The following is a 27,236-nucleotide window of genomic DNA, read 5'->3' as shown; positions in this document are numbered from 1 at the left end:
CCGTTCAGAAATCTGATGGCGGAGGGGAAGAAGCTGTCCCTAAATTGGAAATGGAAATCCCTTAGTACTATAACCCTGTCTTTTAATCATATCTCTCTGCTATTGCCTCTATATCTGTTCCCCTATCTCCTGTTGACTGTTAGGTCTGCAATACACTCCCAGCGAAGTGACAACTTCCCTTGTACGTATGTGGCCTTGTTTGAGGAACCTTCCAGAGTATCCTCCCTCAGTACTGAAGTAACACATTCCGTGACTAACAGTGCAATGCCTGCTCCTCTTTTACACCCTCTCTGTCTCTCTGAGAATTCCATACCCCATGGGCCAGTCCTGCCCATGTCAACCACGTCTCAGTGATGGCAACAATGCTGTAGTCCCATGTGTTAAAGCTTTGAGTTCATCTACTTTACCGGTTAGACTTCCTGCATTAAAAGAGCTGCAACTTAGCTTTGTATTTCCCTCACGTGTATCTACCCACCTGCTCTGCCTACTGGACTTACTAACTTTCTATATGACTGTACCTCCCGATCTGAACACCTACCCTGCCAGCTCAGTTTAAACCCTCACCAACTGCGCTACCAAACCTCCCCATCAGGATTTTGATCCCATTCCAGTTCGGATTGACCCATCGGAGAGATGGGATCCAGTGGGTGTCTACTCCCTGGAGTCCTGATGTAAGGTCTCCACCCGAAACACCGACTGTCCCTTTACCTTCAGAGCTCCTCCAGCAGTTTTGTTTTTTGCTTCACTGGGGCATTGACAGATGAGAGGGAATCTCATTGAAAGCCCATAAAATTCACTGGGCTGGCTGTGGATAACAGAGGGGTTGTTTGCAGTGGTGGGGGCGTCCAGGACCAGGGGTCAGGGCAAGTCATTTAGAACCAGCATCAGGAGAAATGACTTGGGGACCAGGGGTCAGGGCAAGTCATTTAGAACCAGCATCAGGAGAAATGACTTGGGGACCAGGGGTCAGGGCAAGTCATTTAGAACCAGCATCAGGAGAAATGACTTGGGGACCAGGGGTCAGGGCAAGTCATTTAGAACCAGCATCAGGAGAAATGACTTGGGGACCAGGGGTCAGGGCAAGTCATTTAGAACCAGCATCAGGAGAAATGACTTGGGGACCAGGGGTCAGGGCAAGTCATTTAGAACCAGCATCAGGAGAAATGACTTGGGGACCAGGGGTCAGGGCAAGTCATTTAGAACCAGCATCAGGAGAAATGACTTGGGGACCAGGGGTCAGGGCAAGTCATTTAGAACCAGCATCAGGAGAAATGACTTGGGGACCAGGGGTCAGGGCAAGTCATTTAGAACCAGCATCAGGAGAAATGACTTGGGGACCAGGGGTCAGGGCAAGTCATTTAGAACCAGCATCAGGAGAAATGACTTGGGGACCAGGGGTCAGGGCAAGTCATTTAGAACCAGCATCAGGAGAAATGACTTGCCCCAGAGGACGGTCCTGAATATATTCAAGGAGGTGGATGTGACAGGTCCTTTCGCCTGCTTTCTGCAGAACTCGACCGAATGAGGTGCGGGGAGTCTCAGCTCTCTCGGGACGCTGGTTCAACTCAATTCTTGTGCAACTTCAGACTTGCAGGGATGGATCCAGGAAATGGGAGGGGGAAATCCCCCCGCCCACCCGCCCACAGGGAGGCGAGGAATATTAGCAGGAGGCAGGCGGAGAGGACGGGACACCCGCCGGAACAGAGCGAGGGGAGAGAGCGGCGCGCCACAGCCGAGGGAGCGGAGAACGTGGGGAAGGAGTAAGCGGAGAGGCTGCGGGCCACTGGGATGCGGACAGACATGAAGCGTTGGAAGGGGTGCTGCTGGCTGCTCTTGTTACTGCTGCTTGGGCTGCTGGTGACCGTCGGGGTGCTGCTGTTCCTGGCGCGGGTACCGCGCTGCTCCCGGGACGCCCCGTACTCGCACGCCGCCGTGGCGGCCGATTCCCACACCTGCTCCCAGGTCGGCAGGTAAGAGCCGGGCAGGCCGGACCCCGGGATACGGGCCTCGGGATACGGGGGCAGGGAGAGGGACACCGCGAAACGGGCCCCGGGATACGGGCACAGGGATAAGGGCCCCGGGATACGAGCACAGGGACACGGTCCCCGGGATACGGGCACAGGGATAGGGGCCCCGGGATACGAGCACAGGGATACGGTCCCCGGGATACGGGCACAGGGATAGCGGCACCGGGATACGGGCACAGGGATAGGGGCCCCGGGATACGAGCACAGGGATCCGGTCCCCGGGATACGGGCACAGGGATAGCGGCACCGGGATACGGGCACAGGGATAGGGGCCCCGGGATACGGACCCCGGGACATGGGCACCAGGTACACCTCACCAATGCACAGCAAGATCCCGGGCACAAAGACGCCACGCAAGGCACCACGGGCCCTTTCATTAATACACAGCAAGATCCCGGGCCCTGGGGACTCCGGATTCCGCTCAGTTCCCGCTCCCCGTGTCACCCCCCACCACTGCAGAGCTCCGGGGCCGTTCACAACACAGCCAGGGTCTAGACCTGGGCACCCACCCATACACAGCCCACCAACTCCCTGCTAAATCTCCCACAACGCTCGCTAATTCCCAGGCAGCCAGTCCAGTCCAGTCCATTCCATCCCAGTGTAGTCCAGTCCGGTCCATTCGTCCATCCCAGTCCAGTCCATTCCATCCCAGTGTAGTCCAGTCCGGTCCATTCGTCCATCCCAGCCCAGTCCATTCCAGCCCAGTCCATTCCAGCCTAGTCCAGCCGTCCATCTCATCCCAACCCAGTCCATCCCAACCCAGTCCAGTCCAGTTCAGTCCATCCCAGCCCAGCCCAGTCCATCCTAGTCCAGTCCAGTCTTAGTCCAGCCCAGACCAGTCCATCCCAGCCGTCCAGCCCAGTCCAGTCCAGCCCAGCCCAGCCCAGCACCCCCCTCACACTCAGCAATACATGTCCCCAGGTTCCCTGCTCTTTAATACACAACAGGATCCAAACCCTGGGCATGCTCCAACACACACAGGATTCAGCTCACTGCTCGCCAACACAAACTGGATTGAGTTTATTGAAGAAGTAACCAAGAGGGCAGGGCGGTAGACGTGGTCTATGTGGACGAGCAAGGCCTTTGATAAGCTTCCGCACGGTAGGCAGCTCTGGAAAGTTAGATCTCATGGGATCCAGGGAGAGCTGGCTAATTAGATACACAATTGTCTTGATGGCAGGATACAGAGCGTGACAGTGGAAAGTTGTTTATCGGACTGGAGGCCCGTGACTGGTGATGTTCTCCAGGCATCAGTGCTGGGCTCATTGCTATTTGTTGTCTGTATCAATGGATGAGAATGTACAAGGCATGGTTAGTAAGTTTGCAGATGACACTAAAGTAGGTGGTGTCATAGGCGAGAAAGATATGGTTTTCAGGATTTACAGAGGCTTCTTCATCAGCTGGGTAAATGGGCCGAGGAACAGAGTTTAATTAGGATAATTGTGAGATGTTGCATTTTGGGAACACAGATGAGGGTAGGATTTTCACAGTGAACAGTCAGGCCCTGGGCAGTGTTGTAGAACAGAGTGTTATAGAACTAGGAGTACAAGTACATGGTTCACTAAAAGTGGCATCGCAGGTAGACAGGGTGGTGATTGAAGGCTTTTGGCTCACTGGCCTTCATCAGTCACGGCGACGAATATAGAAGTTGGGAGGTTATTTTGCAGTTGTGCAAGATGTTGGTGAGGCTGCATTTGAAATATTTTGTTCAGTTTTGGTCATCCTGCTATTGGCAGGATGCCATTAAGCTGGAAAGAGTGCAGAGGAGATTTACAAGGATTTGCCAGGACTCGAGGGACTGAGTTATGCAGAGAGGTTGAGCAGGTTGGGACTTTTTTCATTGGAGCGTAGGAGAATGAGGGGTGATCTTATGGAGGCATATAAAATCACAAGGGGCATAGATAGGGTGAACGCGCACAGTCTGTTTCCCAGGGTTGGGGAATCAAGAACTAGAATCAAGAACTAGAATAGAGAATCAAGAACTAGAGGGCACAGGTTTAAGGTGAGAGGGGAGAGATTTAATAGGAACCTGAGGGACAACTTTTTCACCCAGAGGGTAGTCAGTATATGGAACGAGCTGCCAGAGGAAGTGGTTGAGGCAGGTACATTAACAGTATATAAAAGGCACTTGGACGGGATAGGGTTAGAGGGATATGGGCCAAACATGGGCAAATGGGACTGGCTTTGATGGAAATCTTGGTCAGCATGGCCCAGTTGGACCGAAGGGCCTGTGTCTGTCCTGTATGACTCTATAACACTATGGTAGCAGATCCTGCTCACTATTACACAATATACGGCCTCATTTGAGGCACCTTCTAGGATGTCTTGTCCGAAAATTCTATACCCCGGGACACCGAGTCGCCAGCCCCGCCCATGTCAACCATGTCACGGTAATGGCAACAACGTCATAGTCCCATGTGTTCATTCAAGCTTCGAGTGCGTCGACCTGACTGGATAGAGTCCCCGCTCAGCGGTGGGAGTGTGGTGTGTGCTGCTGATGTTGAATGCACAGTGTGTGGTATGGCTCCCTGAGTGGTTCTGCAGAATCTGGGCCCTACCACGTGTGCATCCCAGTGTGACTGGTCTCCTGTCTGCCTTCCCCGCATGCATACATCCTCAGGCGCCATCAAATGGAAACCACCAGCTAGGACTGTGCCAGAAAGATCCAAAAAACATCAGCTGAGCTCTGAAAATGCACATATTAATCGTAACGTTCCTTCCCCGTTTTGTTACTTCCTCCCCTTAAAAGAGGTTACAGAATGTCAATGTCTCACTGCCTTTGAGGCATTGGCATAGACTCATATTCACAGAGCCATACAGCACAGAAACAGGCCCTTCGGCCCATCCTGTCCATGCTGCCCGTTGTACCCATCCACACTGATCCCAGTTACCAGCACACTTGGCCTCCAACCTTCCGTGCCTTGGTGACCCGAGTGCTCACCCAGATACTTCTCAAACATTGCGAGAGTCTCTGCCTCCACCACCCCCTCAGGCAGCGTGTTCCAGACTCCAACCCCCACCGCCCGCCCCCCCCCCCCACCGGGGGAAAAAGTTCCTCTCTAAACCTCTTAATGCTTACCTTAGACCTATTCCCTTGTTACAGACACCTCTGCCATGGGGAAAAGTTTCACACCATGCACCCTATCTGTGCTCCTCATAAGTTTGGATCCCTCTGTCAGGTCCCCCCTCACTTCATCCGCTCCATGGAAAAAAAACCTAACCTATCCGGCCTCTCCTAATAACTGGAACATGATATCCTGGACAACGTCCTGGTGACCCTCCTCTGCACCCTCTCCAGTGCAGCCATTCCCTTCCTCCAGCTGTGGCCTGACCACTGATTTACAACATAACTTCCCTGCTCTTAAATTCTATCCTTGGCTGGTGAAAGTAAGTGTCCCATAAGCCGCCTTCACCACCTCCAGCTGTGCTGCCACCTTCAGGAACCTCTGTCTGTACACTGAGGTTCCACTGGTCCTCAGCACTCGCCAGGACCCAACCATTTCCTAGCCTTTCCAAACTGCACAACCTCACCCCTACCAGGATTAACTTTCTGTGGCTCTCCTTCCCATCATTTTACCCACTGAACAATTATCATTAGGTGCTTGGGACATTGTCACGGAGATCTTGTCATTGTGGCATTGTCAGAGTCATAGAGCACGGAAACAGGCCCATCGGCCCAACTCGTCCATGCTGGCCAGGAAGTCTATCCCAGCTAATCTCTTTTGCCTGCATTTGGCCCTTCCGTATCCATGAACCTGTCCAAGTGTCTTTTAAATGTTGTTAATGTACCTGCCTCAACCACTTCCTCTGGCAGCTCGTTCCACACACCCACTGCCCTCTGTGGAAAAGTTTTCCTTGAGATCCCCTTTAAACCTTCCCCCCCTCACATTAAATCTTAGGTCGTCAAGTTTTAGTCAAGTTACCCCTCCACCTCCTTCACTCCAGGGAAAACAGTCCCAGCCTGTCCAGCCTCTCCTTATACCTGAAACCCTCCAGTCCTGGCAACGTGCTTGTGAATCTGTTCTGTGGCCTTTCCAACTTAATGACATCTTGCCTATAGCTGGGAGACCGGAATTGTGCACAATACACCAAGTGTGATCTAAATAATGACTTGTACAGCTGTAACATGATGCCCCAACTTAGTGCCCTGACCGATGAAGGCCAGTGTGCTGAAATGGTTTCTTCACCACCCTGTCTACCTGTGTTGCCACTTTCAGGGAACAATGTACCTGTACGCGTAGGTCTGTCTGTTCTACAACACACTCCAGGACCCTGCCATTTGGAATTGGAATTGGTTTATTATTGTCACTTGTACCGAGGTACAGTGAAAAACTTGTCTTGCATACCGATCGTACAGGTCAATTTGTTGTCCCGATTTTGAGTTCCCACTTCTGTACGCTGCAAAGTAACGCAGTGCCACATGGTTGACTCGATAAAGCGCGTTTATTAGCGGTATACTGTGGGAGAATTCTCCTCAAGCTCTCATGTAGAGTCTTTATCGGAGCTCTCCGCAGTCCAGAGCAGCAGACAGTAATTTATACAGATATTGTCATGTACACTTAATGAATTTGGCCCCACGAGTTTCGGTCAGGCCTCAGAGATCCAAAGACAGACATCGCACCTATTGTCCAACATAATTGAGTTATAATCAAGAGATTCAAAGACAGATCTCACCCTCATTGTTTAAAACAAGCTCTGTCCAGTCTGTTTATTATACCCACCACCCTTATCGTCTAGTATATTGGCCTGCCACCAAGGTCCCGGACACAGCAATTATCACCCAGTTTGAGTCAGTAGCTTGCCTGCTCTTGCTTGCGAGGTATTTTTCCATCAGTTATATGTACAGTTACAGTCAGTCACAGTTTTTTAACCCTTTACTTCCTCATTCCCTCCTGTTATCATTTCATGATAATCTGGAGAGGCGCCGAGAACAGGGCCGAGAGTTTATTAATAAGGACCTTGCAACAGGTATCTAAACAGGCCAGCACCACACTGCATGCTATAACGATTCACCCCACTGCTCCATGCAGAGGACGTAAGTTGTCTGAAATACCTTAGTAGTTCATCCCCCAATATATTAAGGTCAACCTGGGTGAGGGGGCTGGGTGTCAGCATCCCATGGGGTCTTTCCCGGATGTCCATAGACGATTTCGGCGGCCGACACCCGGTGGCGGAGTGGAGGGTAATTCTCACATGGTATAATGCTAAGGGGAGAACCTTCAGCCAATTTAGACCTGTCTCTGATATGAATTTAGTTAATTTATTCTTCAGGGTGCTGTTAGCTTGTTCTACTATACCCACTGCCTGAGGGTGGTAGGTGCAATGGAACTATTGTTCGATATGCAGTGCCTCGCACAATTCCTTATTTATTCTCCCTATGAAGTGGGGACCATTGTCTGAACTTATCTGTTGGGGTACCCCAAACCTTGGTGTGATCTCTGTAAGCAATAACTTATTGTTGGTGGTTGGAAAAGCTTCAATCCATCTGATATGATTAGGAATAGTCAGCATGGCTTTGTCAAGGGCAGGTCCTGCCTTACGAGCCTGATTGGATTTTTTGAGGATGTGACTAAACACATCAATGAAGGGAGAGCAGTAGATGTAGTGTATATGGATTTCAGCAAAGCGTTTGATAAGGTACCCCATGCAAGGCTTGTGGAGAAGGTGAGGAGACATGGGATCCAAGGGGATATTGCAGTGTGGATCCAGAACTGGCTGGCCCACAGAAGGCAAAGAGTGGTTGTTGAAGGGTTGTATTCTGAGTGGAGGTCGGTGACCAGTGGTGTACCTCAGGGATCTGTTCTGGGACCCTTACTCTTTGTGATTTTTATAAACAACCTGGATGAGGAAGTGGAGGGGTGGGTTAGTAAGTTTGCGGATGACACAAAGGTTGGCTGTGTTGTGGATAGTTTGGAGGGCTGTCAGAGGTTACAGAAGGACATAGATAAGATGTAGAGTTGGGCTGAGAAGTGGCAGGTGTAGTTCACCCAGATAAGCGCGAAAGTGGTTCATTTGGTAGGTCAAATATGTTGGCGGAATATAGTCTTAATGGTAGGACTCTTGGCAGTGTGGAGGATCAGAGGGATCTTGGGGTCCGAGTCCATAGGATGCTCAAAGCAGCTGCACAGGTTGACTCTGTGGTTAAGAAGGCATATGGTGTATTGTCCTTCATCAATCGGGGAATTGAATTTAGAAGCTGGGAGGTATTGTTGCAGCTATATAGGTCTCTGGTCAGACCCCACTTGGAGTATTGTGCTTAGTTCTGGTCACCTCACTACAGGAAAGATGTGGAAGCCATAGAGAGGGTACAGAGGAGATTTACAAGGATGCTGCCTGGAATGCAGAGCATGCCTTATGAAAGCAGGTTGAGGGAACTCGGCCTTTTCTCCTTGGAGAGATGGAGGATGAGGGGGGACCTGATAGAGGTGTATAAGATGATGAGAGGTATTGATCGGGTAGATAGTCAAGAGGCTTTTCCCCAGGGCTGAATTGGTGGCCACAAGAGGACACAGGTTTAAGGTGCTGGGGAGTAGATATAGAGGCGATGTCAGGGGTAAGTTTTTTACTCAGAGAGTGGTGAGTGTGTGGAATGGGCTGCCGGCAACGGTGGTGGAGGCGGATACGATGGGTCTTTCAAGAGACTGTTAGATCGGTATATGGGGCTGAGTAAAATAGAGGGCTATGGGTAAGCCTAGTAATTTCTAGGATAGGGACATGTTCGGCACAGCTTTGTGGGCCGAAGGGCCTGAATTGTGCTGTAATTGTTCTATGTTCTATGTTCTAATACCAGAGGGCATGCATTTAAGGTGAGAAGGGGGTAGGTTCAGAACAGATGTGAGGGGTTACGTTTTTTTGCTGAGAGAGTGGTGGGTGCCTGGAATGCGTTGCCTGATAGGGTGGTGGAGGCAAATTCATTGGGGGCTTTTAAGAGGGGCTTGGATGGCCACATGGATAGGAGGAAAATGGAGGGTTATGGGCATTCTGTAGGTAGGAGGGAATAGCTATGTCGGCACAACATTGTGGGCCGAAGGGCCTGTTCTGTGCTGTACTGTTCTAAGTTCTATCTACTAAATACATCAACAATAATAAGACAGTACTTATAATAACATACATGCGGTAATTCAATAAAATCAAGTTGTATACATTCAAAGGGCCACCTGGCAAGGGGGTTCTGCCTGGGGTGCACCTCACCCTTTCCCAGCATTGGTTTGTTGGCAGATCAAACACGACCGTATTTTGCCTTGTGCTGCTTCCTCCAATCTGGGGCGCCACCAGGTATGTAGTAAAATGTTACTCATTCCCTCCTTGCCAAGGTGGGTGTGAGAATGTATGCAGTCAATAAGCAACGGTAACAAGGAATCAGGTACACATACTTGACCGACTGGAGTAGTCCAGAGGCCATGTGGCGCAGAGTGCGTACACCCGTGTGCCTTCCACACTTGTTTTTCTGAGTCAGGGGCGTCCCCCTTTAAGTGCTGCACAGTGACCATGTCAGGTGCCCTGCCTTGTTATCTTTGGCTTGCAAGCAGCTGCCTGTTTTTCCGCCGTCGAAACGATTTTAGAACCCCTGTTGTGCTGCCAATTTAGGCTCCGCGTCTGCCCTGTTATTGCCCTGTGTTACTAGGGAGGCGTCTGAGAGGTGAGCCGAGCATTTAATGACGGCCAATTTGTTAGGGAGGAGGATGGCTGGCTTAGAGGAGTTTCTTTACATAGGTGAGGAGTGGGTTATTCAGGAGCGCTACCTCGTATCGGTTTTAAACAGGCCTGGGTGAGGGGTTGAGTCCGATGGGATGTCAGGAGTGCCGTTACGGTATGGGAGGAATAAACAACCACCGACTGTTGCAGGGTGATTGGCAAGGAACCAGGATGCCCTGTTTGCAGAATGAATCTATTAAATGGGTTATTCCGTCAACTGCCCCTCTCCGAAGAGGGTACTGTGGGACGGAAGGCAGTTGTGCTCCCGGTCTTACACGGATTTGGACTGGGGTCAGCTTGTGGTGGTGTAAACAGCCTGTCACCGAGAAAGGGGAAGGTAATATTGTCAGGGTCCCTACTGCCAGTATCTGGGGAACCCCGTAGAGGCCTGTGTCTGCCTGTGCCTCAAGCTGGTGGGCTAGGAATCCCAGTTCCTTTGGTTTACTCATTAACTGACAGGGTAATGTGAGAGGACATCAAGCCCGACTGATTCCACGATTCATTAGGTACTTGAACTAAAACTGCTGTACCCTCCTTACCCACTCAATGAAACCGTGGCTGTGGACAGTTTTAAAATCGTGCTGGGTGATACAAGGAGCTTCGAGGGTCAATGTATTGGCCCCCATATCTATCATGAAGGGGATCAGTTTTACTTCAACTAATAAACTGATGATAGGTTGATCGTCTGGCTTATCGGTGAGGGCTGGGTACATGGAATGGCTACTTTCCCACAGCTAGTTAGGCGGAAAATGGGTTGCTGGTCGAAAAGGTTGTCATTTACTGGGGGTCTAGCCTGCCGTTGGTGGTAGTGGGGGCAGTCCCGCTGCCAATGATCAGGTGCCCCGCAAAGGTAGCATCCTGTCGACCTGGCGCTCGCCGGTGCGGGTTGTTGGGGTCCCCTGGGTCCTGGGTAATTACGAGGGGGTGGTGTGGCGCGTAAGGGGGTCCGTCCTCTGGGGCTCTTGGGCCGTTGGGGTGCATTGGATACCCTTTACCTCATTCAACATAGGTGGTGGGCCGGGATCTTTAGGGTCGTCATAATCAGGGGTAGAATCGGAGTCATAATCTGTGTCCGTCTGAGGATCTACTAAAGATCTGTCCCCTACCGAAAAGTCCTCGTCGCTTGTCTGTGGCCTTAGAACCATTCGTATGCGGGCTTTCTCTCTGTCTAAGCTGATTTCTAGTTCAGGACGCAATAGGGCCATGGAATTGTCGGGGCGGGATTTGGCCAGCAGTCATTGATGGTGAGAGCGGAACGGTTTGTGGACTAGTTGCATTATATGGGGGCGGCGGTGAAAACGGGGAGTGGGGTAGGTAGGGCTGTGGGTCGGACCATCCAGCCTCCTCATTTTCGTCCGTATCATTACTTTGGAACAACAGGGACACACCAGATGTGTCGGGAGGTACCTCCACTTATCCTTTTTTTTTCTATTTTTTTATTCCTACATTTTTCCTTATTCTCCTGATCTACCCCCTCCTCTCCCTTCTGTTCCTCTCAGCGTTGTGGTCTCCGCACTGAGACTTCAGAACTCCCCAACTCTTAGGATTTCCCTTTTCATCACACACACTAAACCCTTCTTCTGCGTGCATTATGTTCCCAACTACTCTGTTTAGATTTATTTGTTAGGCCTTCGGCCGTTTTTTTCTCCAAGTCGACATAATATTTCCATTTTTCCCCTGTATTGCTCTCCCAAATCACACTTTCTGCCTTTAGGCACTTATCCACTTCCCAAGTTCCCCCTAATGGCCATATTTCATTTCCCAATTTTTTGTTAAGGCATGCTGATAACTTACGGAAGTTACTCTCACTTTTCAGATCGTCTTTACATAGCTTAGATAGTGGGGTATTGGACCCAGACTTAACGCGAGTTTTGTCCCATTTTTTTCCAACTGTACGGTACAAATCGCTGTGATTATCTGTAAGATCAGTCTCTTTCCTTCACCCACTTGAGGTTCCTGACCTTCCCCTGGGGGATTTCCCCTCTTAAGAACCGGTCTAAGGCAGGGTGGTAGTACCAGAGAACCGATCTCAAAACTTAGAGCTCAAAACCTTGAAGTTCACCAACTTAAAACTCAAACCTGGGGACTCGAACCCCAACCCTGAAACTGGGGACTCGAACCCCAAACCCGAAACTGGGGACTCGAACCCAAATCTGAACCTAAATGGGGATTCGAACCCCGAACCTGAACCTAACTGGGGACTCGAACCTGAAACTATCTGGGGACTCGAACCCCAAACCCGAAACTAACTGGGACTCGAACCCCAGAACCCCTCTTATCTGTGGCACTTGGACAGGTTCGCGAAGAGTCCGTCAGGGGATATCCGACAAGCGAAGGCATCAGGCAGGTGTCCGTCTCCCTGAGAGGGATCAAGGTGAATCTTACCTTGTGGGCCCTTCTGGCTCAGGTAATCGTTATCCTCGTCGATTGCTCACACTGCTTCTGAAACCTCATCTCGGACTCTTGGCTGGCTCGCCAAATTGTCGTCCCGATTTTGAGTTCCCACAAAATAACACGGTGCCACAAGGTTGATTCGATAAAGAGCGTTTATTAGCAGTATATTGCGAGAGAATTCTCCTCAAAACTCTCATGTAGAGTCTTTATCAGAGGTCTCCGCAGTCCAAAGCAGCAGACAGTAATTTTATACAGATATTGTCATGCACACTTAATGAATTCGGCTCCATGAGTTTCGATCTTCTGCCTGATGGGAGAGGGGAGAAGAGAGAATGTCCGGGGTGGGTGGGGTTTTTGATTATGCTGGCTGCTTTACCGAGGCAGCGAGAAGTATAGACAGAGTCCGTGGAGGGGAGGCTGGTTTCCGTGATGCGCTGGGCTGTGTCCACAACTCTCTGCCGTTTCTTGCGGCCCTGGGCAGAGCAGTTGCCGTACCAAGCCGTGATGCATCCGGATAGGATGCCTTTCTATGGTGCATTAACAAAAGTTGGTGAGAGTCAAAGGGGACGTGCCAAATTTCTTTAGCCTCCCGAGGAAGAAGAGGCGCTGGTGAGCTTTCTTGGCCGTGGCACCTACGTGGTTGAACCAGGACAGGCTGTTGGTGATGTTCACTCCCAGGAACTTGAAGCTCTCAGCTCTCTTGACCTCAGCACCATTGATATAGACAGGTGCATGTACACCGCCCCCTCTTCCTGATGTGAATGACCAGCTCTTTGGTTTTACTGACATTGAGGGAAAGGTTGTTGTCATGACACCATGTCACTAAGCTCTCTATCTCCTTCCTGTACTCCGACTCATCGCTGTTGAGATACGGCCTACTATGGTGGTATCATCTGCAAACTTGTAGATGGAGTTAGAGCAGAATCTGGCCACGCAGTTGTGAGTGTTTAGGGAGTAGAGGGCTGAGAACGCAGCCTTGTGGGGCACCAGTGTTGAGAATAATGGTGCTGGAGGTATTGCTGCCTATCCTCACTGATTGCGGTCTGTTGGTCAGGAAGTCAAGGATCCAGTTGCAGAGGGAGGTCTCGGAGTTTGGTGATGAGCTTGCCTGGGATATTGTCTTGAAGGCAGAGCTGTAGTCAATAAACAATGGTCTAATGTAGGTGTCTTTACTGTCCAGATGCTCCAGAGCTGAGCGTAGGGCCAGGGAGATGGCGTCTGCCATAGACCTGTTTCGGCAGTAGGTGAATTGCAGTGGATCGAGGTTGTCTGGGAGGCTGGAGTTGATGTGTGTCATGACCAGCCTCTCGAAGCACTTCACGACGGTGGATGTCAGAGCTACTGATCAGTAGTCATTAAGGCACTGCCATAGTTTTAACTTTTCAAAATGCAACACCTCGCACTTGTCTGAGTTAACTTCATCTTCCATTCCTTGGCCCCACTTCCGCAGTTCATCTACATCCTGCTGTAGTCTTAGATGACTTTCCTCCCTGTCCACTACACCACCGATTTTAGTGCGATCCACAAACTTACCAACCAGGTTAACAGCATTGCCATTCGAACTGTTAACACAGGATGGAAAATAACAGCACCGATCCCTGCGGCACCCCACCGGTCACAGACCTCCAGTCTGAATAACAATCCCCCACCACCACCCCCTGTCTCCTACCACCAAGCCAATTTTGTATCTAATTGGCCAGCTCCCTCTGGATCCCATGTTATCTCACTTTCTGGAACACCCTCCCATGTGGGACCTTATCAAAGGCCTTGCTAAAGTCCGTGTAGACAGCAGCGACGCACTCGCCCTCATCTTGGTTACCTCTTCAAAAATACTCGATTAAATTTGTGAGGCGTGATCTCCCACGAACAAAACCGTGTTGCTCACCATCCTGTAGTTCCCTGGCTTGTCCTTGCAGCCCTTCTTAAATAAAGGCACAACATTCGTCACCCTCCTGGTACCTCACCTGTGGCTAAAGATGATGCAAATATCTCTGCCAGGGCCCAGGAATTCCTTCCCTGGCTTCCCACAATGTCCTAGGATACACTTGGGCAGGCCCCGGGATTTATCCACCTTAATCTGCCATAAGAATTTTCACTGAGATCCTGTCACTGAGAAGTCATAAACTAGACGGTACCCTCATACGATAAAATGGACTCTTGACCTCACAATCTACCTTGTTATGGCCTTGCACCTTATTGTCTGCCTTCACTGCACTTTCTCTGTAACTGTAACACTTTATTCTGCATTTCTGTTATTGTTTTACCTTGTACTACCTTGATGCACTGATGTGATGAAATGATCTGTACGATCGGTATGCAAGACAAGTTTTTCACTGTACCTCGGTACATGTGACAATAGTAAACCAATTAATTTAATGAATTTTGGCACTGATGCCAAAGGATTACTGTTAATTGTCTTGAAACGTTTTGAATGCAAGAAGACGAGAAAATAGGAGCAGGAATAGGCCTCTGTACCCTGCCCCACCACAGCCCCCGGGGCTGAATTCCAGAGCTTCACACTGGCTAGGAGAAGAAATCCCTCCACACCTCAGCTTTAAGTAACTGCTCCCTTGTAACAACGTTCCCTTTGTCTGAGTCTCTCCCACATATCCAAACATTTCAGCGGCGTGGCTGCTCAAGCTTCCTCAGGACTTTCACCGGATCAGCCCTCATTCTAAAATCCAAAGAAGTCAGAGCCAACTTCAGTTACTCATGATGTTAACCCTCTCATCCCAGGAATTAGCCGAGAGAGTCTCTTGTAGTCGTTGTAGTTGAATTTCTCAGTTTCCAACAACACTTCACTTCACGAACTGAACAGCTCGGACTCTCCTGAGGCCTTGAAAGGCGCTATATAAATGCAAATCCGTTTCCCTGTTCTTTCTGTGGCTTTCCTGTTAAACAGAACGAAAGCTGAGTGAAGCGGGGAGGTGGCAGGAGGGGGGGAGGATGGTGGGGAGGGTGACAACGGGGGAGGGGTAAGTGTACTGCCCCCACCATAGAGCAGGGGACAACGTGACACGGTTCCCACGTTTGTTTTGCAGAGGTATCCTACAGAAAGGGGGATCGGCGGTGGACGCTGCAATCGCCGCACTGCTCTGCAGTTCCCTGGTCCAACCCCAGAGTCTGGGCATCGGCGGAGGAGCCATCCACACCATCTACCACGCAGCGACAGGTAACTCCCACCGGCTTTGTCTGAGGACACGGCGCGGCAGTGAGGGTGGGTGGGGGGGGGGGGGTCCTTCTGGTCCAAGCTGGTGACGGTCTCAGCCCCGTGTCCTTCCATGGGTGTGACCACAACTGAAGGGTGGCCACCATCGAGCTCTCTGCTGCCGCAGCACTGACCCCCAGAGGGGCAAGTGCAGGGTATGGGGGGGGGGGGGGGGGGGGGTAGGATGAGGGATCGTCCCTGCACAGGGCTGCTCTGGGCTCCCCGGGGGGGGGGGGGTCACCATCCCGTGTTACCTTTGTCAGTTGCTAGTTCCTGAGCTACTTTAAGCAGAGACTGGTCAAACATGGGAGAGGGAGAAGGGGGGAAGGTTTCTGACTGGCGGTGAGCGGTGACAGGATGGGGTCCGGTCCTGTTGCTGTAAACGCCAGGGCTGGGACTTCACCTGCAGCAACAACGAACCTGGTCTGTCCGATGACGAACTGTTGCTCAAGGACGTACACAGTATGAAGCAAATGGACAAAAGGTCACGGCAGGTAGAGGGAAATATGGAGTGTGGACTGTCAGATAATCCACCCTCTCGTTAGGTATTGGAGTAGTCTGAAGGGGCCGAGTGGCCTCCTGCTTGCATTTTGTATGTATGCACCACATGTACAGTGCACACTGCCCCTCTCACTGTCTGTACAGTGCACACCGCCTCTCCCACAGTGCACACTGACCCGCTCACTGCCCAGTGCTCATACCTCTCTCACTGTCTGTACAGTGCATACTGCCTCTCCCACAATGCACACTGCCTCTCCAACAGCGTACTACTGCCCATCTCACTGTACAATGCACACAGGGTCTCTCACTGTCTGTACAGTGTACACTGCCTCTCCCACAGCGCACACTGCCCACCCCGCTCCATACAGGGTGTACTGCCTCTCCCATGTACAGGGTGCACAGTCCAGCTCACTGCTGGTGATGTGTACAGTTCTCTGTGTGTCATACTCTCCATCTCTCCCTGCAGGACGTGTGGTAGTCATCAATGCCAGGGAGGGTCGCTCCGAAGAATATGCACCCGGACGTATTCTCTGGGTGTGAGGGGGTGTTTTTTAAGAAAGGTAACGACATGTACATCTGAATTCTCAGCCGACAGGACGAAGTGGAGAGGGACACTGGAGAGACAATGAGGGCAGAGGCTGAGGAAAGAGCAGGTGGGGGCAGGGGGAGGGGAGAGTGTGGCTGGAGGTGGGGAACGATAAAGGAGAGGGGAGGGAGGAAGTGCAGGAGGCTTGTGGAGGGAGGGAGGCAGTGAGGGGAGGTGGATGAGCGGGAGGGGGAGGGAGGGAGGAGGAGGGAGGGAGGCAGTGAGGGGAGGTGGGGGGAGGGAGGGAGACCGAGGGAGGGGAGACTGTGTGAGGGAGGAGGACGGAGGGAGGCAGTGAGGGGAGGTGGAGAGCGGGAGGGGGAGGGAGGGGAGGGGTTGTGAGGGAGGAGGAGGGAGGGAGGCAGTGAGGGGAGGTGGATGAGCGGGAGGGGGAGGGAGGCAGTGAGGGGAGGTGGAGAGCGGGAGGGGGGAGGGAGGGAGGGGAGACCGAGGGCGGAGAGACCGAGGGAAATGAGACGTGTGAGGGAGGAGGACGGAGGGAGGCAGTGAGGGGAGGTGGGGAGGGGGAGGGAGGGAGGGGAGACGTGTGCGGGAGGGGGAGGGAGGGAGGGGAGACGTGTGAGGGAGGTGGAGGGAGGGAGGGGAGACCGAGGGCGGGGAGACTGTGAGGGAGGACGGAGGGAGGCAGTGAGGGGAGGTGGAGAGCGGGAGGGGAGGGGTGTGAGGGAGGAGGAGGGAGGGAGGCAGTGAGGGGAGTGGAGAGGGGGGGGGAGAGAGGGGAGGAGGGAGGAGAGGAGGGAGAGAGAGTAGAGAGGAGGCGGGGGGGTGAGGGGGGAGGGGAGGGGGAGGGAGGAGAGACCAGGGAGGGAGAGAGGGATGAGACGTGTGAGGGAGAGGACGGAGGGAGGCAGTGAGGGGAGGTGGAGAGCGGGAGGGGGAGGGAGGGAGGGGAGACGTGTGAGGGAGGTGGAGGGAGGGAGGAGAGGCAGAGGCTACAAAGTATAATAAAAGGACGTGTAGTGCTGTGTATTTGAATGCACGTGCCATTGGCAATGAGTGGCTGAAGTGTGCAAGTGGGAACCATTGGGATGTCGGGAGATGTTTGCAACTTTGTTCAGGAAGCGTACGTTCGGTTTATGAAGCTGAAATTGGATTAAGGAACATAAAGGAATCAGAAAGAACTTAAACCTGGGAATCAGTGGGGATAAAAGGGGCCATGAAATGTTCTTGGCAAGTAGAACAAACAGGAATCCCAGGGCATTTTACCACTTGCATTGAAAACAAGACAGTAATTAGGGAGAGGGGTAAGGCCACTCCAAGATAAAGGAGAGAATTTATCTTGGCGTGGCAAGTGGGCAAAAGATTGGAGTATTGCGATCGGTTCTGGTTGCCCCATTTACAGGAAGGATGTGGAGGGGACTGTGGAGAGGATTCAGAGGAGGTTCCCCAGGATGCTGCCTGGATTAGTGGGTATGAGCTATAAGGGAGGTTGGACAAAGTTGGGTTGTTTTCCTCTGGAGGCGGCAGAGCCTGAGGGTTGGCACAGACATGATGGGACGAAGGGCCTGTCCCTGTGCTGTACTCTGATCCAACGGCCTTTCCAGGGAATTGGTGTGGGAGACGTGCGATGGCCTTAAATGGGTGACATTCAGTTATACAGCATGAAACCGGGCCCTTAAGCTCAACTCAGGACCACGCTGTCCTGTGGCAAGTAACCCAGCTCCTAACTCCCACTAAGCCTGGCCACTATCCACATAGCTGGAGCCAAGGAGGCTGGATGAGGTCAAGGTCAAGTTTATTTGTCACAGGCAAATGCAAATGTGCGGCTACAACAACACTTTAAAAGCTCGACACCATACAGGAGATAGGCACCCCGCCCACCCCCACTCACCTACTCCACCACTGACACACAGTAGCAGGAGTTTGTACCATCTACAGGACGCACTTGCAGCAACTCAGCAGGACTCCTCAGACCGCACCTTCCAAAACCCACCGCCTCTATCAGCCAGAAGGACAAGGGGACCCAAAGGACGGGAACACCGTCCCCTGGAAGTTGCCTTCCAAGCCCGCGCACTGTCCGACTTGGAATAGCCACGCCTCAAGGGCTGCGGCGGTTTCCAGAAGGCGGCTCACCGCTACCTTCTCACCTTCTCCAGGGCTCAGCCTGCGAAGTCCCTCATCTCCTCCATGAATATAAAAAAGATACAGCAGCAGGTCAGAAGATTGGACAGGGACAGGACAGGAAGAATGGCTAAAGGAAGGAAAAGTTTGAGGTGCGCGGCTAGCTGGGCTTCTCCAGATACTGGTGCCGAGGTAAGTGGATCAGCTCTGATCACGTTGAACGGTATAGCAGTGAGGGAGTGGATTCAGCACGCCAGCGATCAGGCAATCCCACCTCTTGACAAAATGGTTTTGGACTGAAGAGCTGAACGAATGGCTCAGGATCTGTGATCTGAGGGTGATGCCTGTGTTGTTAACTGTGCCCTGTACCTAGGTGCTCAGTGGGATCGGTGTCCCAGGGTGAAATCAAGGGTTACTGGGAGGCACACAAGCAGTTGTGGGAAACTATACCCCTGGAAATTACTGGTTTGAACCATCGATACAGCTCGCAAGGAAAGGATTCGCGTTCCCGGATTACTTAAAGAAACTCCTCTAGCTATCCTCAGCTTGCTTCATTTATAAAGTAACCTCTTCAGTGGCGTAAGTAAAACTGCCAGTGTTTGACCATGGTTGGTGAGTGGTTCTATAACCCAGCACAGTGATCCCACTGCACTCAATACTTGAGGACAAACTCTCACAACAATAACTTAACTCTAGGAAGCAGCCTGGAAAAGTATCCCACGTTACTCCAGACTGAATTTTACACCGGCCACGGAGGCAGCAGAGGTGATCTGGCTGCCTAGCGGACACCAGACCCCAAACCCCTCTCAGCCTTCGCAGCCGACCCAGCCGGGAATCGAACTTGTCTCTTTCTGTCTCATCTCTGGGGTTAATACTGTTTGGTCAGTCTGCCGTGTGGGGTAAAGGTTGGGTATGTCAAATGCACCACTGGAGAAAGTCTCAGTGGCAGTGAACCGCAAAACTCCCGGATCGTTGTACAAACCTGATCTGCTTCGGGGAGGAAATCTGTCGTTGCGCCAGTCTGGCTTACGTGTGACCCCCAGACCCACCAAGTGGCTGACTCTTAAAATACCCCTCAGCTCAGGGATGGGCGCACCCTGAGAATGAGCAGCCTCAGAACATTCACTCTAGTCTCCCTTCACAAATCCAAGCCTTGGGCCTTGCCCGATAACTTGCCCACAGATGTCAGGCTGCCTGGCTTGGTACATAGTTTGTTGCCGGTTCCCTTTTTAAACAACAGAAGCACATCAGCCATCTGATTTCCCCTCTGCACACCAAACCCAACCCCAAAGGTACAGTCAGACCCTCGGCTGAGAGCATCACAGACGGGGACGTTAGTGGGGTGACACACCTAAGGTGCAGCAGCAGGTAGTTGGGATGACCACCAGAAAAGGCAGAGGGGTTGCAGATTCTGTTTTTGTCGGGGGGGGGGGGTGGTGGCCTTTCAGAGGAGAGCAGCAGCAGCCAGGTCTGTGGCAAAACAACTAGCTCTGATGTACGGCAGGGGGAGGGTGGGAACAAGGAGACCTGTAGTGAGAGGGGACCCAGTAGTGAGGGGACAGACAGGAGATCTGAGGCTGCAATCCAGGATGGTGTGTTGCCTCCCCCCAAGTACCAGCGTCAATGATGTCTCCCGAGCGGTTGCAGGACGTTCTCAAGGGGGAGGGCGAGCAGCCGGAGGTCGCTGTACACATTGGGATCAACGACACGGGGAGAGAAAGGGGTGAGGTCTGAAGAGTGAATGTGGGGAGTTAGAAGGTTAAAAGGGTACTACCCCTCAAGGGTAGTCATCTCTGATGTCACATGCTATGAGGGTAGGAATAGCAGGCCAGGACAAATGAATTCATGGCTGAGGGAAGATTTCAGGTTCTTGGACCATTGGGATCTCTTCTGGGACAGAGGTGACCCGTACAAGAGGGACGGGTTTACACCTGAACTGGAGGGAGACCGATATCCTGGCGGGGAGATTTGGTAATGCTACCAGGGAGGATTTAACTGGTCCGGCAGGGGGTGGGACCAAAGCAGTTGTGTGACAGATGGGCAAGTTGAGGCAGCTATAAATGTTAAGGCGAGCAAGTTTGGTCGGCAGGACAGGCCGAGACAAGACAGGGAGCAAGGGAAGCTCTGACTGACTGAACGAAACTAAGGCCAGAAGCTGGAGGGGTGAGGCGGAGGTAGTCCAGGGTGTGGATCAGCACACAGGACTGGGATATTATTGCCATTGCAGGGACAGGACTGGCAGCTCAGTGTCCCGGGGCTACAGATACCACAGGAGTGATGGAGCTAAGAGGCAAGTTTAGTTGGCATTAGGACAGGAACGTGCAAAGGTCGACTGCGAGAGGCTGTTCGCAGGCAACGTGACGTCTGGCAAGTGGGAGGCTTGTTTAAAAGAGAGGGAGGGAGAGTTCAGGGCCGGCGTGGTCCCTGTAACAGTGAAAGGCAAGGCCAGCAGGGGTAGGGAACCCTGGTTGATGAGGGATATTGATGCCCTGGTCTGGAAAAAGGAAGCATCTGGGCAGGACAAGGCAGCTGGATCATATGAATCAAAGGATATACGACAACACTTAAAGAGGGAAGTAGCTTTGGCGGGGTTAAAGTAAAAAGAGAAGCCTAAGAATATCAAGAGCCAAAGGGGAAATGGGGAGAGAATAGGTCCCCTTACGGAACCATGTGATTGTCGATGTGTGGAGCCGCAGGAGATGGACGGGGTATAGAATGAGTATTTGTCATCTGGATTTTCCGTGGATGGTCATGGAGGCTAAGGAATGAAGGTAAACGAGTAGTGATATATTGGAATGCGTCCACATCACAGCAGGGGAGGTGCTAGCAGTCTTAAGGCAGATTGAGGGGGATAAATTCTGGGGCCCGATTAAGTGTATCCTCGGACGTTGTGGGAAGCTTGGGAAGGAATTGCAGAGATACCTGCATCATCCTTAGCCACGGGTGAGGTGACAGAAGGCTGGAGGGTGACTAATGTTGTGACGTTTACGTAAGAAAGGCTGCAAGGACAAGCCAGGGAACTATAGGCTGGTGAGCCTGGAGTGGTGGGGAAGTTACTGGTGGGGATAATGAGAGGCTGGGTCGATCTGTGTTTGGAAAGGCAAGGACTGATTAGAGATAAGTCAGCATCGCTGAGCGTGGGAAATCACGTCCCACGGATTTTATTGGGTTTTTGAAGAGGTGGCCAAGGGGATTGTTGAGGGCGGGGCGGTCGACATTGTCTACGTGGACCTCAGCAAGGCTTTTGACAAAGTCTCTCAGGCTGGTCTGGAAGGCGAGGTCACATGGGATCCAGGGTGAGCGAGCCAACTGGATACAAAACTAGCTCGGTGGAAGGAGTCCGAGGGTGGCAGTGGAGGGTGGTTTTCAGATTGAGACCTGTGACCAGCGGTGTGCTGCAGGGATCGGCGCTGGGTCCTCTGTTGTTTGTCATCTATATTAACGATTTGGATGAGAATATTGTTAATATAGTTAGAAATTTTGCAGGTAACACCAAAATTGGTGGTGCAGTGCACAGTGAAGAAGGTTATCTAAGGTTACAACAGGGTCTAGATGGACTGGGGAAGTAGGCCAAGGAATAGCAGATGAAATTTAACTCGGACAAGTGCGAAGTGCTGTGTTTTGTTAAGATAAACCAGGGCAGGACTTACAGAGAGTGAATGGCAGGGTCCTGGAGAGTGTTGTAGAACAGAGAGACCTAGGGGTGCAGGTACATAGTTCCCTGAAAGTGGCAAGACATGTTCAGGGTGGTGAAGAAGGCATTTGGCACACTGACCTTCATCGGTCAGGGCACTGAGTACAGCGAGTGGACCATCAAGTTACAGCTGTACGAGATGTTGGTGAGACTACACCTGGAGTATTGCGTGTAGTTCTGGTCGCCCCAAAGGATTCACGAGGATGTTGCTGGGACTGGGAGAGCTTGCGTTGGTAAGGAGAGGCTGGACAGGCTGGGACTGTTTCCCCTGGATAGTGCAGGGGACTGAGGGGTGACCTTATAAAGGTTTAAGGTCTTTTTCCCAGGGTAGGTGAGTCTAAAACTTGGAGGGCATAGGTTTAAAGTCAGAGGGGAGAGATTTAAGGGGACCTGGGGGCGCAAATTTTTCACCCAGAGGGTGGTGGGTGTTGGAACGAGCTGCCAGAGGAAGTGGTAGTAGAGATGGGTACAGTTACAATGGATATTTGGACAGTTTCATGGAGAGGAAACGTTTAGAGGGACATGGGCCAAACGCGGGCAAATGGGAGTAGCTCAGATAGACAACTTAGTCAGCATGGACGAGTGTGGCCTCACCACTGCCCTGCTACAGTTGTAACACAACGACCCGGCTCCTGTACTCAGTGCCCTGACCAATGAAGGCAAGTTTCCCTAAAGCCTTCCTTCACCACCCTGTCTGTCTGTGACTCTATTTCCTCCCTCGCTTTTCTCAGGAACCAGCGATATGTTTTATCAAAGCACGTCAGGCTGCTTCAGTTTTTCTCTCCCAGCCTGTTAGTCACTTCCAGTATGTCACATTCAGAGAAACCAGTCATTGCTGCTGGAAGCAAGTTAGTGTGTTTGACACAGCACAGTGGGTGCCAGTGAAGCAGGCTGCGGGATGGGTAAATTGGTACCTCACTTCTAACCAATCAATATTTCCCTTTCAGTCCTTTATTTTTTAACAGCAATGGGGTTCTTCGTGAAAGCCTGCAGTACCCTCAGCTTGCAAAAAACACTTGGAGGTCATTGCAGAAGAAAGGCCCTGATGCTTTCTATAACGGAGAGATCACACGGGGAACTCATCAATGACATAAGGAATGCATCTGCCGGGGAACAAGTTAGGTATTTGTCTCATTCTGCCTCATGCAATCTTAGAAATCAAAGAACTCAGGGGTGTGTGCAGGTATTTAAACATGACGGCTTCGGGGGGGGGACACTACAGAGGGAGTGGCCTCCTTGTCCAGCCCCGACAACTGTGTAACGATGGGGATGACTCAGTGCCAGAGGACGGGCACGTTCAGCAGTCTGTGTGTGCTGTGGGTGTATGTGTGTGTGTGTGTGTGTGTGTGTGTATGATGTGAGTGTGCACGTTTGTGTGTGAATGTGCATGTGTGTGTGTGAGTGTGCACGAGTGTGTGTGAGAGTGCACGTGAGTGTGTGAGAGTGCATGCGTGTGCACGTGTGTGTGAGTGTGCACGTGTGAGTGTGCATGTGAGTGTGTGCACGTGTGTGCGTGCATGTGTGCGTATTACGTGAGTGTGCATGTGAGTGGTTGAGTGTGCACATGTGAGTGTGAGTGTGTGTGCACATGTGTGTGAGTATGCACGTGTGTGTGAGTGCGCACATGTGAGAGTGTGTGCACGTGTGAGTGTGCATGTATGTGTTTGAGTGTGTGTGAGTGTGCGCGCGTGTGTGAGTGTGCACGTGTGTGCGCACATGTATGAGTGTGCACTGTGTGTGTTTGAGTGTGCATGTGTGTGTGAGTGTGCACATGCGTGTGTGAGTGTGCACGTGTGTGTGTGTGAGTGTGCACGTGCACGAGTGTGAGTGTGTGTGTGTGAGGTACACTCCCTGCCAGTGAGACTGCCCGCAGGGAGACCGTGGACCAGCTGACGGACAGGGTCTGCCCGCGACCAGGCACCAGCCTCTGCAGCAACCGTGGGGGGAGCGGGGAGAGACCCCTGCGCCCCGCGATCCCAGACAACTGCCCACGATTCAGCACCAAACATGGGGGGAGCAGAGAGTGACCCCTGCGCCCCGCGCCCCAGACACTGCCTGCGATTCAGCACCAAACATGGGGAGCGGGGAGAGACCCCTGCGCCCCGCGCCCCAGACACTGCCCGCGATTCAGCACCAAACATGGGGAGCGGGGAGAGACCGCTGCGCCCGCGCCCCAGACACTGCCCGCGATTCAGCACCAAACATGGGGAGCGGGGAGAGGCCGCTGCGCCCCGCGCCCCAGACACTGCCCGCGATTCAGCAGGGATTGATTTTGGTCACTGTGCTTTCCACAGCAGAACAATGCAACATAACAGAGGAAGATTTCAGACAATACAAGGTGAGAGTGATGCAGCCACAGAGCATCTCACTGAGGGACTACACCATGTACACCCCACCCTGGCCCTCCAGGGGAGCCATTCTCAGCTTCGTACTCAAGATATTGGAAGGTATGACTTGGGCACCTCTGACTCTCGACTATTTGTGATTTTGTTCCTTTCCCTGCCCTGATGTGCTGAATCTGGCTGTCTTCACAGCTTCTCACAGGGTGTGGAGAGCAGCACCCTCACTGTAATGCTGTACCTACACACACACACACACACACACACACACACACACACACACACACACACACACACACACACACACACACACACACTCCTGGGTTAGTCCCACCCCTCACTGTAACACTGACACACCTCACACCCCTCACTGTAACACTGACACACCTCACACCCCTCACTGTAACACTGACACACCCCGCACCCCTGTACGATTCAAAGACATGGAGTGTGCAGGAGGTGGGTATGTGGCTGGGGAAAAGCATGGAGGGTATTTGTGTGCTGGCTCCTGTTGTGTGTGACAGGCTCTGAGGAGGGGCTGGATCCGCTGAGCAATCCAGACGTGGGGCTTTTGCTCAGCTGGGATCGCCCTGCACCCATGGGCTGTTGTGATGGAACTGCCGGGGGCTTCAGCCTTGGGCGGTGGGTTTGGGCGGGGGGGGGGGGGGGGGGGTGAGGGCAGTGTCTCCCTCCCCCGCCGTCCGTTCGTCCCTTTGTCCGGCTGCCCCGGTCCCCACAGCGCGTCCCTCCACTGGCAGGGAGCGTTCCGACTGCAGGCATCCGTGTCTCAGTCCCTGAACGTATCCCGGTAGAAGCCAGGGATCTCCCGCAGGCACCGAGGCTGCTGCTCGCCACTGGGAGCTGCGCGTGGTAGTGAAGGCAGAGCGCCCGGTGAAAGAGTGGGCGTCACCATCCATGAGTGGGCGGGGTCTGAAGGCAGAGGGTCACTGGCTGGGCCCTGGGGTTCCCACACACACCAGCGACTGACCGCCCCCCTCCGCACGGGGGCCGCAGTCCCGGAACTTCCTCTTGCTCCAGATGCAATCCCCTAGCTTCTGAAACTGGGCAGCAGAAGCAGCAGGGGCAGGCCGAGAGGAAGGCCTCGGCCTCCACGCCAGGCCGAGAGGAAGGCCTCGGCCTCCACGCCAGGCCGAGAGGAAGGCCTCGGCCTCCACGCCAGGCCGAGAGGAAGGCCTCCACACCCGGCCCCTGCACAGCCAAACCCGACAACCTCCTCCCAAGGGGACAGTAATGGCTGTAAGATGGAATACAGCCACGTATGAGGCACCCGTGGCGCGCTCCTCTCCCACAGTGAAGGGGCATCATCAGGGTCCCATTAACTCAGACCAGACACGCTGCGGCAGTGTCCAGAAACTAGACCTGGGCCATGGATGGCAACGTCAGCCCGTGTGTGCGTGGATTCCCGAAAAGGTGGTCGCGATCCCTCCTGCCAGATGCCTTTTCCTGGTCGAAGGAGAGGAAGGCGATGGACAGACCAGCGGGAGGTGAACCCGGTCCCGGGACAAATGGCAGTTGTCCAGAATGGAGCTGCCCAGCACTGTGCGGGACTGAGGAGCTGGTCAAGTGAACCAGCACAGGACCCAGGCAAAGATCTTGCCATCCGTGCTGAGGGACGGAGGGCGGGTGATGTGTTGTACATTCGCCCTCTGAGGCAGTGGGACCATGGCTGCCCTGCAACTCCAGAGGGACCTCTCCCTGGATGCTGCGCGTTCCCCCAGGACCCACGTCTGGTCCCAGAAAGCTCTGAGGAAGCCCTTCCAGCCCTGGGCACCTGCGGCAGACAGTGCTGGTCAGCTCCACCGACGTCTGATCAATCGACGGCACCCCGGCCAACCTCAGCAGCGATCCCCACAAAACACTGCGCATGTCATCACAGGATGGATCTGGGGAGGGGCACTGCCCATTCTGTCTCTGCCTGCCCTGGCAGTGTGTGATGGGACGGGGGAGAGGGAGCTTCACTCTGTGTCTGACCCCGGGAGTGTGTGACGGGACGGTGCGGGGGGAGGTTCACCCTGTGTCTGACCCTGGGAGTGTGTGATGGGACGGTGCGGAGGGAGCTTCACCCTGTGTCTGACCGTGGGAGTGTGTGATGGGACAGTGTAGAGGGAGCTTCACCCTGTGTCTGACCCCGGGAGTGTGTGATGGGATGGTGTGGAGGGAGCTTCACCCTGTGTCTGACCCCGGGAGTGTGTGATGGGACAGTGTAGAGAGAGCTTCACCCTGTGTCTGACCGCGGGAGTGTGTGATGGGACAGTGTAGAGGGAGCTTCACCCTGTGTCTGACCGCGGGAGTGTGTGTGATGGGATGGGGGAGAGGGACGTTCCTCTGTGCCTGCCCTGAGACAGTGTGTAAGGGCACTCGGAGGAGTGCGGAGGGAGGGGAAGTTTCACCGGGCATCTACGGTGTTAACTTCCATTCACGGTATGGATGTTGCAACAGTCACACATTCCTCAGCTTCGGGGAATGCGGTGTGACAAGGAGAGGGACTGATTCTCTCTGCATCTATCACCTGGTGACCTTCTGACCACCAGCAGCAGGTTTCACTGACCCAGCGGTGAATTCCAGTGCCTGGGTCCGTCACTGATGTGGGTTCGCAGGGACCTTCAGCTAATTGACTGAACTAATTGACTGAAGCACGAGAGATCGTGCTTCACTCTGAGACTGATCAATGGACACCTTTGTGATCTCC

General features: G+C 52.9%; 1 protein-coding gene across 1 annotated transcript in view; it reads left to right on the top strand.

Moving 5' to 3' along the window:
• The first annotated feature begins 1,670 nt into the window (after window positions 1–1,670).
• The window catches only part of LOC127579595 (glutathione hydrolase 5 proenzyme-like), a 36,537-nt gene continuing 10,971 nt past the window's right edge, over window positions 1,671–27,236 (top strand). The window contains exons 1-6 of the mRNA XM_052032486.1: window positions 1,671–1,970; window positions 15,158–15,288; window positions 16,292–16,348; window positions 20,106–20,216; window positions 23,283–23,309; window positions 24,482–24,634. Of these exons, the coding sequence (XP_051888446.1) occupies window positions 1,789–1,970; window positions 15,158–15,288; window positions 16,292–16,348; window positions 20,106–20,216; window positions 23,283–23,309; window positions 24,482–24,634 (661 nt within the window). The 5' untranslated portion in view covers window positions 1,671–1,788. The remainder of the gene's footprint in view (window positions 1,971–15,157; window positions 15,289–16,291; window positions 16,349–20,105; window positions 20,217–23,282; window positions 23,310–24,481; window positions 24,635–27,236) is intronic.

This window comes from Pristis pectinata, chromosome 17 (genome assembly GCF_009764475.1).
Source record: "Pristis pectinata isolate sPriPec2 chromosome 17, sPriPec2.1.pri, whole genome shotgun sequence".
NCBI lineage: Eukaryota > Metazoa > Chordata > Chondrichthyes > Rhinopristiformes > Pristidae > Pristis > Pristis pectinata.
Note: the sequence above shows the minus strand (reverse complement) of the source record. Positions and strands in the feature narration are given on the sequence as shown.